Source organism: Bombus fervidus, chromosome 10 (assembly GCF_041682495.2).
Source record: "Bombus fervidus isolate BK054 chromosome 10, iyBomFerv1, whole genome shotgun sequence".
In the NCBI taxonomy this organism is placed as follows: Eukaryota; Metazoa; Arthropoda; class Insecta; order Hymenoptera; family Apidae; genus Bombus; species Bombus fervidus.
The window spans coordinates 9,643,697-9,659,312 of NC_091526.1; the positions used below are offsets into that span (position 1 = coordinate 9,643,697).

The following is a 15,616-nucleotide window of genomic DNA, read 5'->3' on the forward strand; positions in this document are numbered from 1 at the left end:
AGTAAGATTATATTACAATCTAATAATGTCACGATCTTATCCGTATCATTGTGTAACAGGATAAGAATTTTCAGAACTTTCGTTCTAAATATTTGTCAGTACGTTATAAAGTCCAATCGAATAATTCGATTCTGTTATACCATGTATGTATTGTAATTGTATGTTATTAGTTACTTCTTTTTATGATACTCTTCTAAGAGTATTTTACTTCTCTCATTGAAATTGTTATACAGAATCGCTTGCTTCGAATTCCTCGACGTTCTCAAGACTTTGATCACAGTTTGCATACACAACCCTTCTAAGTATATATCTAAGTATATAACATATTTTCTGTATCGTTATTAAGTACTATTGTCCCAGCATCTAAGCCCGAAAGGATAAGCCGATTTAAACCTGAGTGATAACTCTAAAATTGCGAGTAAGATAAAAATGGAAATTATCGTTTGAAAACAATCTAAACTTCCATTGTTCAATGATTTTATCATCTGGAATAAGGCAAGGATACATATTGATATCTTGAAAGTGTGATAAGTTAGCTATAAAAGTCAAATCTTGTTGTTTGGAATTGTCAGTTCCTTATTAAAAACCAAATTTAGGAGTTTTTATTATTTTTCAATTGTACGAATTGTCTATGGGAATGAAAGGTGAGTAATTTTACAAGAGATATAGTTCGTAACCACATATGTTCTTTTTGAGACTTTATCTTATTTTAGGATATTCTTATATCGTACATATTGTATAAGGTGCTGTTAAATTACAAGTAATTTAACAGGAAATTTAAGGGGTGTTTGTTGAAGCCGAAAAAGTCAAGAATAAAAAAGTTGCGTTTTCGGCATTGTTTTTGTAGAATGTGGTGGTATACCATGCTGTGCTGGGTATAGTACTGGTACAATTTTCACCGTATTATCGTTGCGCTTTTGTGCTATTGTCGTCCCGCGTATCATACTAAAAGTCCATGTCCGAAAGTTCTTCAAATCTATACGATATTATGTAATAAATATGGCGATATAAACAATAAACGGCGTATAATATACAACACTCACTATGCGCATAACACGCGCGCTACGCGTGTATATAAAGTTAGCGTGTTACTTAGGTGTATTGTATGAAGCAAAGGATTAGAGAAAACATTAATTCTCTTTACTAGGGAACTTCATAGAGCGGTTTTTCATATGTTTTCATAAGTAAACAGGATTAATGTTCAATCTACCATTTGCTTTGCAAAATGTCGCGCAGGATCGTTTAAGTCTTTGAATACCATGGTCTTCATCTCTACGACTTGTACCAGGTAAACTGCCGCCCATGTGTCGTTCCGTTTGAGGAACACTGTGCGCCCCTCTCTAAAGGCTGACCACCTTCCGTTCTTCTAAGCAGATTTGCTCGCAAGCAGGATATTCTGGCCGAATTTCAATTGTCGATTACTAAAAAATTTCTATATCCTACATTTTTTCGGTTTCAACAAACACCCCTTAAACATTCTGTTAAATTACCTGTAGCCAAACACCCTATATTTTCTTTGGACGAATATAGAGAACGAAATACATTTCTTGGTTACTGGCGAAGGAAATTGTTATCAATTCCGAAAAATTATTCCTACATGAACATTTTTGCTTACTGGTAACCACAATCTACAACTCCTTTGATTACCAAAAATTAACATCAATGGCGGAATTCGTTTTAGTCCATCACGAATGGTGATAATCAAAACATATTAATCACTTATAACAGTCATTTCTAATCACTAACTTAAAAATTAAAATTGCCAAATTCGTCACTAAATTTTTTGACAAATTTCTTGAAGATGCAGGGATCATTAGTTTGCCATTTAAAGAAAAATTAGCCTCTTCTTCATGACACGCAGTATAGTACTGACATACAGAATAGCAGATTCGTTATTTTCTTCTATTTCAGATTTATTATTGCTCGTCAGTGCCGTTTTGGCAGTGACGGGGGACGCTTTTGCCGAAATACACGAAATTTCAACAAAATGTCCAGAATCTTCAGGCAGAACCGTGCAGCTTGCACACAAACACGATTGCACCAAGTTTTACGAGTGTTCCAATGGGCAGAAACAACTCTCGAATTGCCCAGAATTTGCCCCGGGACAGAAGCTACATTTCGACCCAGAACTTCAAAATTGTACTTTCCCATGGGAGGCAAATTGCGCGTCAAGAGCCCCGGATTGTTCAATAGACGAATTCATACAACCTCATCCCACCAACTGCAGCCTATATTACAAATGCGAGAACGGGGAAAAAGTCTTAAAAACGTGTGACGAGGAGCAGCTGTTTTGTTCTGAATCTCTAGAATGCGTACACAAGGATGCCGCCAAGTGTAAAGTTCACGATTCCTGTCCAACGGGTAAATTGTTGGAGGCTATACTTCTCCCGCATGATTGCCATTGCCATCGTCGATCGCTGTATTACGAATGTGTCGATGGACTATACGCTGTAAGGCGGTGCCCATCGGGCCATGAATTCGACAATGAACGTAGACAATGTGTGTCTAATGTCCACTGTCCTGCAACCGGTACTAAGAGAATTTCTCATGAGACGGATTGCGGTTTGTATTACGAATGCGTGGATGGCGTTAAGGTAGAGAAAGTTTGCGAAGATGGATTGTCTTTCGACGAAACTAAGGGTATATGTACTTGGCCTCCGAGACACGAGTGCTCATCGAATTTCAAACAAACCGATCTGGCTACATACTTTCTACCTTATGCAGTAGAGGAAACAAATATCGTAGATTGTCCACCAGAGGGATATACATTCATACCACATGAATGCTCTTGCACCAAGTATTATTCTTGCGAAGACGGAAATAAGTATGTGGGAAAATGTCCTCAAGGCACGATATATGATTATATTAGAGAAGTGTGTGATTTGCCGCAAGTCGCCATATGTAGGAACCAAAAGTATACTAACGACACGTATCTAACTGAAAATTGTCACTTTCCATCTGATTGTCCACCCGATGGCCATAGTCGCTATCCTCATGGAAGTGATTGTATGTTATTTTACGATTGCTTAAACGGTCGCAAATGTCGTAAGTCGTGTTCACAAGGGTACGTCTTCAATCCAATAATCAGTTCGTGCGATCTACCCAAAAACGTTCCCAACTGCCACGATTATATACCTACCACTACGACTACGACATGGCGCCCGCCTACAACTACGTCTACGACATGGAGCTCGTCCTATTGCCAGGAAGGAGAGCGAAAGCATCACGAGTGTGACTGCAATACATATTACTTATGTCGGAACGGAAGATACCAATGGATGAGATGTCCCACAGGCGAAAAGTTTGATTGGATAAAGCGGATATGTATGCCAGAAGGCAGTGCACAATGTTATACCACTGAAAGGAACGATTGTGACGGCACATGTTCGTCAGGCAATAGCCGCTTGCCCCACAAGGAGTGCAACAAGTATTGTACATGCGATCGTGGAACCACCTCAGTTCAAACCTGTGCCCGCCATACGTATTACGACCGGGACAGACAAATGTGTAACTGGCCAGAAGACATAAATAACTTGCCGTCGCAGTGTAATCCTACCGACTGTAGTTTCGGTATTAAGAATGTTCCCCACGAATGTTACTGTGAAAGATATTATAAATGCTCAGGCAATGTGAAATTCATTATGACGTGTGAAAGCGGACAGCTCTTTGACTATACACAAGAAGAATGCGTTGATAGTAAATTTGCTCACTGTTATTCAGGCACACAATGTAATGCTAGAAATTGAGAAACCTGTGGGAGCTAGTACAATACAGGCTGTTACATAAAAGATTGTTAAAAATATTGTTGACGTACTACGGTATAATATCGAGAGAATGTGCCTCAAAACGTAAATTTATCGTCGAACTGTCCGTCTCTAACTGATTGTAGCAGTAATATCGGTGTTGTACCCCATAACTGTATATATCCACTTTGCTATGAATGCGACGGAAGATTCAAATATTGCAAGGTATGCGATACTGGATTAAAGTTTCATTATGTACTCGGAAGCTGAATGAGTAAAAATGTTCATTGTTGCAACTGCAACATACTGGCAAACAAAACTATGTGGTTGTTGTAATACCTTCATCGACTATCTCTGAATTCTAGAATATCACGATGTTACAAGGTTAACACATAATGCTGCTTTTATATATCGTCTTATTTAAGTAATCTTTTATGATGGCTGCATTGAATTTGATCAGCGATCGCAAATTTCCCGTAAATAATAAAATCAGTGATAAATGACACCATTTAATTAGTATTCATTTTTATATGTATACATTGCATAAAACGATATTAATTTAATTATATTCGATTCATCGCCATGTATATTGTCACTATTCTATTCTGTACAAGTGCGACTGATTAGCCAAAACATTACCATAAATGTAGTAGTTACATACAAAGCAGATGTAAATCATAGATGCCATGTAAAATATAAAAGATCGGATTGTAAAATATTCGATGGAAATAAAAGTTGTTCGATATTGCATTGTATTCTGTATGTTAAATGATTTATCAAATTGGGCAGTACCTACGGAGTGTTTATAACAACGTTACAAAAGCATTGCAAAACGTAAAATATCTTTCCCTACTGTAATTATTTGGTCCTCGCAAAATTGGCGATATTTTTCGCTTCAGAATATACTTGAAAGGAGATCATTGGCTTTGTCATAGCATCGCCTCAAACGAACGCATTCGCTCATTTCGATCAAGTAGCTCTGAAATTGCATAACGTTCATGATTTGTATAAGTTAAGTTTTCTTAAAACTGTTGCAATAGTGATTTAGAATGGGCTGAATTTTGAATTGTCAAATCCTTTCCAAATTTGTGTGTAAAATACGAAACAGATGTGATGCATTTTGGGCAAATTATTGACTTTCATGCCAATGACAGTTTTCTTACTTCAGATCTTCCTCGTAGTGCTCATTCACATATTAATGATCGCGTCTATTTGTGTTACGTTTAAAAAATTTACACGACGGTGTATCATAAAAATGTGCTCCACTTTGGGATTTGTCGTCCCGCCCCGAGAACTGTGAGATTATTGAAGAAAAAACTGGAATTATTCATTTTCTCACATATTAGCTAATACGGAGAAGATTTTGCCTTTACATGAAACATTAGACACCTTATGTAACTTCACAAAGAGACATTTCAATTTGTCTTACTTGGATGAATTATGGATATGTCTGCGTTCTCTTGCAACTGCGATAGATAAAGTACAGGCTGAAAACAATATGTACTATGGACATCTAATCTCATGCTTCCTATATGTTCGGGAGCAAATTAATAAATCAAAAGTTCCAAGTTATCCAATTCGAGAGACTATCTTAGGAACAGTTAGGACAAGTACAAGCAAAAGATTCAAAAGGCTTGTGTCTTTGGAAACCAATACATATGATGCAATGTCATTGCTGCTTATTCACATCCTAGATTTAAAAGTCCTTTGACTATTAAAAGTGGCAAATGAAACATTGAACATTTTACGCTCAGTTTTTATTAATGAGATCATTTCGGGAAATTATTACCACGAAGATGTTATTATCGCTATTAAGAAATCATACGTAGATGGAAAGTTACGAGTTTGAAGGAGGCGAAGATGATACAGCTAACAATCCCACATGTATTATACAAAGATAAGAGGAACTCACTAAACTGACCTTTTAATTGGCAAGATAAAAGTACCGATTTATCCATTTTAAATGATTATCCGATAAGAGACCTTCTTCTGAAAAATAACAAGCCTCTTTCATCTACTGCACCAGAGGAACGATTACTTTCCCTCGCAACAGTGTTAGATGAGCCGAAGCAAAGATCTCTCACGGATGAACTTTTTGAAGAGAGAACTTTCCTTGCAGCAAATTGCAATTCATAAGGTAATATCTTTTCTGATACAGATTGGAGTCTTTAACAAATTGTATTTTGTTTGTCAGATATTAGATATATAATATGTAGTGTGTTGTTAGCGGCTGATTTCCATAGTTGGTGCAATATATTCAGTCCATCTTGTTAAGGATGAGTTGTTTCGAGGATATACGCGATTTTGGCGTGGTCGATTCTTAATCGGGACAGTAAGCAATTATCTTCTCGTTCGTGAGTTAATTTTTTTGTTGCATAGTGTTTTGAGTATTATATTCTTTGTCAAATTGAAATTAAAAGATCGCGCAACAATTCATTGTTCGAAGTTGTACTTATTTCAAATGAATCGATAATATTTTTATTTTCCAATAATAAAAGTGAAAATAAAGATCCGAAATAAATTATTTCAAATAGTTGCTTCTTATTTTTATTCCAAATAAAATTTAATCAGATCTGGGTTGCGTTTAAATCAGGCGCGCCAAAATTTGTAGGAAATGATGTGTAACAAGTTGAGGAAAAAATGACATTACACATTGAAACGAGAAAGAGCAATTTTATTTAAAAAATGTTAAATTCTGCTGCTAGCACTTCGTTTTACACAGGATTACCCATCATAGTCACCTCGTACAGTACAATATCTTAGGAAAGTATCGTTTTTGAATATCTACAGGACACATTACCTAAATGTGATATGTCGATTTTGATGAAAATTTGCAGATTCATAGGGCAGCTATTAATACTGATCACCTACTTTTTCTGTGGCAACAATCGTCTACATTTCGCGGGTGAAAACTCTCAAAATGCGGATAGACGCCCATGGATAAATTTTATATTCTCAACAACAAATATAAGCATATAAGCAGATTTTAAACAATCCATCTGTTTCAACACATCCTTGTTCATTATTTTTTGTAAATATTTGACAATTTTAACTAAAATTTGTATATGTAAACTGGATATCTAAATTCGAAATACGGATAAATCAGAATCTCTATTTTTTGTAAATTGACAAAGACAATCATTGTTTTCATTAACTCGAGCAAACTTTTGCCTGTTATAGACAATCAAAATTTTCTAGGCTAATTAGGTGCCATTCTGGTTAGGAAATACTTGATCAGCGCATCTTTGCATTTAATGTGCTAGAAGTCATCTCTGATATTATAAACATTATCGTCACAGATAAATACTAGTTCAATCCGCATCGAATATCTAAATATCTTCAACGGTGACGCCTGCTGAATCAGTAGATGAACATTATCCTAGTCAGACGTGGTCGAAAGAAGTAAAGTACGCGAATTATCCATTGAATGAAAACGCTATATAATGCATATTTCATAATATTTTAGAAATATAGACTGAATTCTTTTTTGCGCTGTAACGTCGTCTAAGATAATCATCATCGTAGGCATATATAGATAAACATAATCGCTAATAATTTTTTATTGCAATCTAATCTTGTCAGGATCTTATTTGTATCACTTTGTAACAGGAAAAGACTTTTAAGAACTTCGTTCTAAATCTTTGTCAATACGTTGTAAAGTCCGGTCAAATAACTCGATTCTGTTACATATGTAATGTGTGATCCTTTTTATACCATGTATGTATTATAGTTGTCTGGTATTATTTACTTCTTTTTTTTTTTTTTTGATACTCTTCTACGAGTAGTCTCCTTCACCCATTGAAATATATAACATATAACATATTTTCTATATCGTTATTATTGTTCCTCCATCGCACCTTTGATATGTGAATTCCGAAACGATAAGCCAATTTAAAGCAGAGTGATAAATCTAAAATAACGAGTAAAGCAATAACGGGAATTATCGTTTGAAAATAATCTAAACTGACATTGTTAAATGATTGTATAGTCAGGTAAAAAGTGGCAAGATATGCTCATAGTCTGATAAGTTAGCTATAAAAATCAAATCTTATAATTATATAATGTCAGTTTCTTCCTAAAAACCGACTACAGGAGGGTGTGTTATTTTTCAATCCTCAGAACTAAATCTGTTGGAATGAGAGGTGAGTAATTTCACTTGTGATATAGTTCGTAACCACGTATGTTACTTTTGGGACTTTATTTTAGTTTGTCATATCCTTATATCGCTTATATTATAAGAACAATATATTCTTTGGGAGAATATACAGAACGAAATAAATTTTTTCGGCTACTGATGAACATTAACGACGAAGGAAGCTATTTTCAATTACGGATAATCATCGTAAATGAACATTTTTTGCTTATTGGAAACCACTGTCGAAAATTGTTATGCTGTTAACTGTACACTTCACACCCCTATATTCAACACTGCGTCATATCTGCATTCATCAGATTGTTACATTGATGATCAATACTGTTTTTAATTACCTATAACTATTAACGATGACCAAATTCCTTTGACAAGCAATAATCATGATCAATGACGGAATTCGTTTTAGTCCATCACGGATGGTGATAATCAAAACATATTAATCACTTATAACAGTCATTTCTAATCACTAACTTAAAAATTAAAATTGCCAAATTCGTCACTAAATTTTTTGACAAATTTCTTGAAGATGCAGGGATCATTAGTTTGCCATTTAAAGAAAAATTAGCTTTTTCTTTATGACACGCACTATAGTACTGACAAACAGAATAGCAGATTCGTTATTTTCTTCTATTTCAGATTTACTATTGCTCGTCATTGCCGTTTTGGCTGCAACGGGGAACGGTTTTGCCGATATATATGAAATTTCAACAAAATGTCCAGAATCTTCAGGCAGAACCGTACAGCTTGCTCACAAACACGATTGCACCAAGTTTTACGAGTGTTCCAATGGGCAGAAACAACTCTCGAATTGCCCAGAATTTGCCCCGGGACAGAAGCTACATTTCGACCCTGAACTTCAAAATTGTACTTTCCCATGGGAGGCAAATTGCGCGTCAAGAGCCCCGGATTGTTCAATAGACGAATTCATACAACCTCATCCCACCAACTGCAGCCTATATTACAAATGCGAGAACGGGGAAAAAGTCTTAAAAACGTGTGACGAGGAGCAGCTGTTTTGTTCTGAATCTCTAGAATGCGTACACAAGGATGCCGCCAAGTGTAAAGTTCACGATTCCTGTCCAACGGGTAAATTGTTGGAGGCTATACTTCTCCCGCATGATTGCCATTGCCATCGTCGATCGCTGTATTACGAATGTGTCGATGGACTATACGATGCTAAACGGTGCCCATCGGGCCATGAATTCGACAATGAACGTAGACAATGTGTGTCTAATGTCCACTGTCCTGCAACCGGTACTAAGAGAATTTCTCATGAGACGGATTGCGGTTTGTATTACGAATGCGTGGATGGCGTTAAGGTAGAGAAAGTTTGCGAAGATGGATTGTCTTTCGACGAAACTAAGGGTATATGTACTTGGCCTCCGAGACACGAGTGTTCATCCAATTTCTTCAACCGAACCGACCTGGCCACATACTTCATATCTTATACAGTGAAGGAAAGTGATGTTCTAGATTGTCCATCAGTGGGATATACACTCGTACCACATGAATGCTCTTGCACCAGGTATTACTATTGCGAAGAAGGAAATAAGATTGTTGGCAAATGTCCTCAAGGCATGATATATGATTATATTAGAAAAGTTTGCGATTTACCGGATGCCGCCACGTGTTTCAACCAGAAGCATACTCACGACAGTTACTCATATGCAAATTGTTATGATTCACCTAACTGTCCAATCCCTGGCCATTCTCGCTATCCTAATGGTGTCTGCTCTGAGTCATATTTCGAATGCTTGAACGGTCGCAAATGTGATCTGTCGTGTGACACAGGGTTAATTTTCAATTCAGAAAAGGGCCAGTGCGATATACCGGAAAACGTTCGCGGCTGCAACGGTGATCAACCTACTACTACGACTACGACAAGTCGCCCGACTATACCTACGTCTCCGACGTGGCGCCCACCCTATTGCAGTGAAGGAAACCAACTACCTCATGAGTGTAACTGCTATGCATATTACGTATGTCGCAACGGAGAATACCAATGGATGAAATGTCCCTCAGGCGAAAAGTTTGATTGGGCGAAGAAGAAATGTATGTCAGAAGATATTGCCGAATGTCGCCCCTCTACAGGAAACGAATGCCAAGGCACCTGTTCGGAAAGCAATAGCCGCTTGCCCCACAAGGATTGCAACAAGTTTTGTACATGCGATCGTGGAACTATCTCAGTTCAAACCTGTGCCCGCCATACGTTTTACGACCGGGACAGACAAATGTGTAATTGGCCAGAAGACATAACTAACTTGCCGTCGCAGTGTGATCCTACCGACTGTAGTTTCGGTATTGAGAATGTTCCCCACGAATGTTACTGTGACAGATATTATAAATGCTCAGGCAATCAGAAATTTGTTATGCTGTGTGGAAGCGAACAATACTTTGACTATACACAAGAAGAATGCGTTGATAGTAAATATGCTCACTGTTATTCAGGCACACAACGTAATGCTAGGAATTGAGAAACATGTGGGAGCTGGTACAACACAGGCTGTTACACAGAAGATTATCAAAAATATTATAGATGTAGCGGTAGGAACGTGTATATCGAGCAATTTGCCAGCGGTCTGTACTACGATATAATATCGGGAGAATGTGCCACAAAACGTAAATTTATCGCCGAACTGTCCATCTCTCACTGATTGTAGCAGTAATATCGATGTTGTAGCTCATAATTGTACATGTCCACCTTGCTATGAATGCGACGGAAGATTCAAATATCGCAAGGTATGCGATACTGGATTAAAATTTGATTATGTACTCGGAAGCTGTATGAGTGAAAATGTTCATTGTTGCAACTGCAACATACTGGCAAACAAAACTATGTGGTTGTTGTAATACCTTCATCGACTATCTCTGAATTCCAGAATATCACGATGTTACAAGGTTAACACATAATGCTGCTTTTATATATCATCTTATTTAAGTAATCTTTTATGATGGCTGCATTGAATTTGACTATACATTGCAAGTTTGCCGTAAATAATAAAATTAGTGATAAATGACACCATTTAATTAGTATTCATTTTTATATGTATACATTGCATAAAACGATATTAATTTAATTATATTCGATTCATTGCCATGTATATTGTCACCATTCTATTTTGTAAAAGTGCGACTGATTAGCCAAAACATTACCATAAATGTAGTAGTTACATACAAAGCAGATGTAAATCACAGATGCCATGTAAAATATAAAAGATCTGAATGTAAAATATTCGATGGAAATAAAAGTTGTTCGATATTGCATTGTATTCTGTATGTTAAATGATTTATCAAATTGGGCAGTACCTACGGAGTGTTTATAACAACGTTACGTTAGATCATTGGCTTTGTCATAGCGTCGCCTCAAACGAACGCATTCGCTCATTTCGATCAAGTAGCTCTGAAATTGCATAACGTTCATGATTTGTATAAGTTAAGTTTTCTTAAAACTGTTGCAATAGTGATTTAGAATGGGCTGAATTTTGAATTGTCAAATCCTTTCCAAATTTGTGTGTAAAATACGAAACAGATGCGATGCATTTTGGGCAAATTATTGACTTTCATGCCAATGACAGTTTTCTTACTTCACATCTTCGTCGTAGTGCTCATTCACATATTAATGATCGCGTCTATTCGTGTTACGTTTAAAAAATTTACACGACGGTGTATCATAAAAATGTGCTCCACTTTGGGATTTGTCGTCCCGCCCCGAGAACTGTGAGATTATTGAAGAAAAAACTGGAATTATTCATTTTCTCAAATATTAGCTAATACGGAGAAGATTTTGTCTTTACATGAAACATTAGACACCTTATGTAACTTCACAAAGAGACATTTCAATTTGTCTTACTTGGATGAATTATAGATATGTCTGCGTTCTCTTGCAACTGCGATAGATAAAGTACAGGCTGAAAACAATATGTACTATGGACATTTAATCTCATGCTTCCTATATGTTCGGGAGCAAATTAATAAATCAAAAGTTCCAAGTTATCCAATTCGAGAGACTATCTTAGGAACAGTTAGGACAAGTTCAAGCAAAAGATTCAAAAGGCTTGTGTCTTCGGAAACCAATACCTATGATGCAATGTCATTGCTGCTTATTCACATCCTAGATTTAAAAGTCCTTTGACTATTAAAAGTGGCAAATGAAACATTGAACATTTTACGTTCAGTTTTTATTAATGAGATCATTTCGGGAAATTATTACCACGAAGATGTTATTAACGCTATTAAGAAATCATAGGTAAATGGAAAGTTACGAGTTTGAAAGAGGCAAAGATGATACAGCTAACAATCCCACATGTATTATACAAAGATAAGAGGAACTCACTAAACTGACCTTTTAATTGGCAAGATAAAAGTACCGATTTATCCATTTTAAATGATTATCCGATAAGAGACCTTCTTCTGAAAAATAACAAGCCTCTTTCATCTACTGCACCAGTGGAACGATTACTTTCCCTCGCAACAGTGTTAGATGAGCCGAAGCAAAGATCTCTCACGGATGAACTTTTTGAAGAGAGAACTTTCCTTGCAGCAAATTGCAATTCATAAGGTAATATCTTTTCTGATACAGATTGGAGTCTTTAACAAATTGAATTTTGTTTGTCAGATATTAGATATATAATATGTAGTGTGTTGTTAGCGGCTGATTTCCATAGTTGGTGCAATATATTCAGTCCATCTTGTTAAGGATGAGTTGTTTCGAGGATATACGCGATTTTGGCGTGGTCGATTCTTAATCGGGACAGTAAGCAATTATCTTCTCGTTCGTGAGTTAATTTTTTTGTTGCATAGTGTTTTGAGTATTATATTCTTTGTCAAATTGAAATAAAAAGATCGCGCAACAATTCATTGTTCAAAGTTGTACTTATTTCAAATGAATCGATAATATTTTTATTTTCCAATAATAAAAGTGAAAATAGAGATCCGAAATAAATTATTTCAAATAGTTGCTTCTTATTTTTATTCCAAATAAAATTTAATCAGGTCTGGGTTGCGTTTAAATCAGGCGCGCCAAAATTTGTAGGAAATGATGTGTAACAAGTTGAGGAAAAAATGACATCACACATTGTTAGAACCGTTCGCGGAGAGACGCGGTCGCGAGGAAAACGCGTCAGCAAGAGGCGTAAATTCTTGCTACGATTCGTATAATCGACGCCCCGAATTAGTTGTTCCCCTGGTTCGGTTAAGATAACAGAGGTAGTTCTATGAATTTAACACTGTATTCACAGGTTAATATAAACTTGTATATTCAACAATAATGAATATAATAATAAAAAACGTCACAAGTTATTTAGTGATAAATACAGTTAATGTGTTACAGAAATTCGACCCGACTTTATGATATCTCTCGATATATTCTTTAGACTAAGCGACTTTAATTTTATTCGTCAGAACCTCTCGATGCAAGTCGTTTGAATCTTCAAATGAGACTGATTGCTCTTCGATCATTTCATTGTCTTCTCGGGGAGACGACCCCCACTATGCTCGGGTCACGTCACCGTTCGCACCTATGATCACGTATGGCACCTTCTTTGTGTGGAAAAGATAACGGACAGAAATCGACGTTTCTGGAACTCGCTGCTTGGTAACAACTATGCGCTTCTAACGTCAAGCACATCAGAGACCAGGTCTCACGCCGAAAACAATATGACAACCAGATGTCTACACATCCTTGCCGCGTACTCTCAATATTCTTAAGGACCCACCATAAAACCATTTTCATAGTTAAGGTCCTTCAGGTTAAAAACAAGCGATCTGTATAGTTTTGCCTACTACGGGAAGGTACGGGAAAGTCAGTTTTTCTCACGTTCGGTATCTTCCGTTAGCAACTTTTTCTCAAGAGCGGTTAGCACCCTTCCTCACCCACCAACCTAGAAAATCAGCCAATTGACATCGAGATCTATTGCCCTCACTCTCCTAATGAAAACTTTTTTCGTGTCCTTAGGCCCACCCATCACTAGCTTTCCTCCGCCACATCGTCACTAAACTTTACTAATCCTCTAACTTTCGAACAGTCAACATCTTTTTACCGTGTTTCTTCCCGTAGTGTAATTTATACGTGCCAACTCAGTATATACTAAATTATAATTATTAAGTGCATAATAAAGTGCAATAAAAAAAAAAGTTAATAGTTGTGTTTCCGCTCAACCTTCTTATATTCTTATAATCTGAGTTGTGACTTGTGAGTTTACGTGACACGTTCGTCGCTACATTGTATAATTTCCGTCGGGCAGATAACATGATCTGTCTGCGACACTGTAATACCGCGAGTAACGGTTAGGAATACGGCCTATAGTAAGCCTCGTGGCGAAACACACATAACGGGAAAGCGCAATTTTATTAGAAAAATGTCAAATTTTGTTGCTAGTAGTTCGTTTTACACAGGATTACCCATCATAGTCACCTCGTACAGTACAATATCTTAGGAAAGTACCGTTTTTGAATATCTACAGGACACATTACCTAAATGTGATATGTCGATTTTGATGAAAATTTGCAGATTCATAGGGCAGTTATTAATACTGATCACCTACTTTTTCTGTGGCAACAATCGTCTACATTTCGCGGGTGAAAACTCTCAAAATGCGGATAGACGCCCATGGATAAATTTTATATTCTCAACAACAAATATAAGCATATAAGCAGATTTTAAACAATCCATCTGTTTCAACACATCCTTGTTCATTATTTTTTGTAAATATTTGACAATTTTAACTAAAATTTGTATATGTAAACTGGATATCTAAATTCGAAATACGGATAAATCAGAATCTCTATTTTTTGTAAATTGACAAAAACAATCATTGTTTTCATTAACTCGAGCAAACTTTTGCCTGTTATAGACAATCAAAATTTTCTAGGCTAATTTAGGTGCCATTCTGGTTAGGAAATACTTGATCAGTGCATCTTTGCATTTAATGTGCTAGAAGTCATCTCTGATATTATAAACATTATCGTCACAGGTAAATACTAGTTCAATCCGCATCGAATATCTAAATATCTTCAACAGTGACGCCTGCTGAATCAGTAGATCAACCTTATCCTAGTCAGAAATGGCCGGAAGAAGTAAAGTACGCGAATTTTCCATTGAATAAAAACCCTATATAATGCATATTTCATAATATTTTAGAAATATAGGCTGAATTTTTTTCCCGCGATAATGTTGTCTAAGATAATCTTCATCGTAGGCATATGTAGATAAACATAATCGCTAATAATTTTTTATTGCAATCTAATCTCGTAACGATCTTATTTGTATCACTTTGTAACAGGAAAAGAATTCTAAAAACTTCGTTCTAAATCTTTGTCAATACGTTGTAAAGTCCAGTCGAATAGTTCGATTCTGTTACATATGTAAAGTGTGATCCTTTTTATACCATGTATGTATTATAGTTGTCTGTTATTATTTACTTCTTTTTATGATACTCTTCTACGAGTAGTCTCCTTCTCTCATTGAAATTGTTATACAGAATCGCTTCCTTCGAATTTCTCGACATTCTCAAGACTTTGATCACAGTTTGCATTCATAGCCCTCCTAAATGTATATCTAAGTATGTAACATATTTTCTATATCGTTATTATTGTCCCTCCATCGCAACTTTGATATGTGGATTCCGAAATGATAAGCCAATTTAAAGCAGAGTGATAAATCTAAAATAACGAGTAAAGTAATAACGGGAATTATCGTTTGAAAATAATCTAAACTTACATT

General features: G+C 36.1%; 1 protein-coding gene across 1 annotated transcript; it reads left to right on the forward strand.

Annotated features, from left to right (window-relative positions):
- The first annotated feature begins 519 nt into the window (after positions 1 to 519).
- LOC139991664 (uncharacterized) lies at positions 520 to 10,370 on the forward strand. Its single transcript, XM_072011925.1, has 5 exons — positions 520 to 644; positions 1,912 to 3,729; positions 7,732 to 7,735; positions 7,797 to 7,885; positions 8,533 to 10,370. Exons 1-5 carry the CDS (start codon positions 632 to 634, stop codon positions 10,368 to 10,370), a joined length of 3,762 nt encoding a protein of 1,253 aa, XP_071868026.1. The 5' UTR covers positions 520 to 631.
- The last annotated feature ends 5,246 nt before the right edge of the window (positions 10,371 to 15,616 follow it).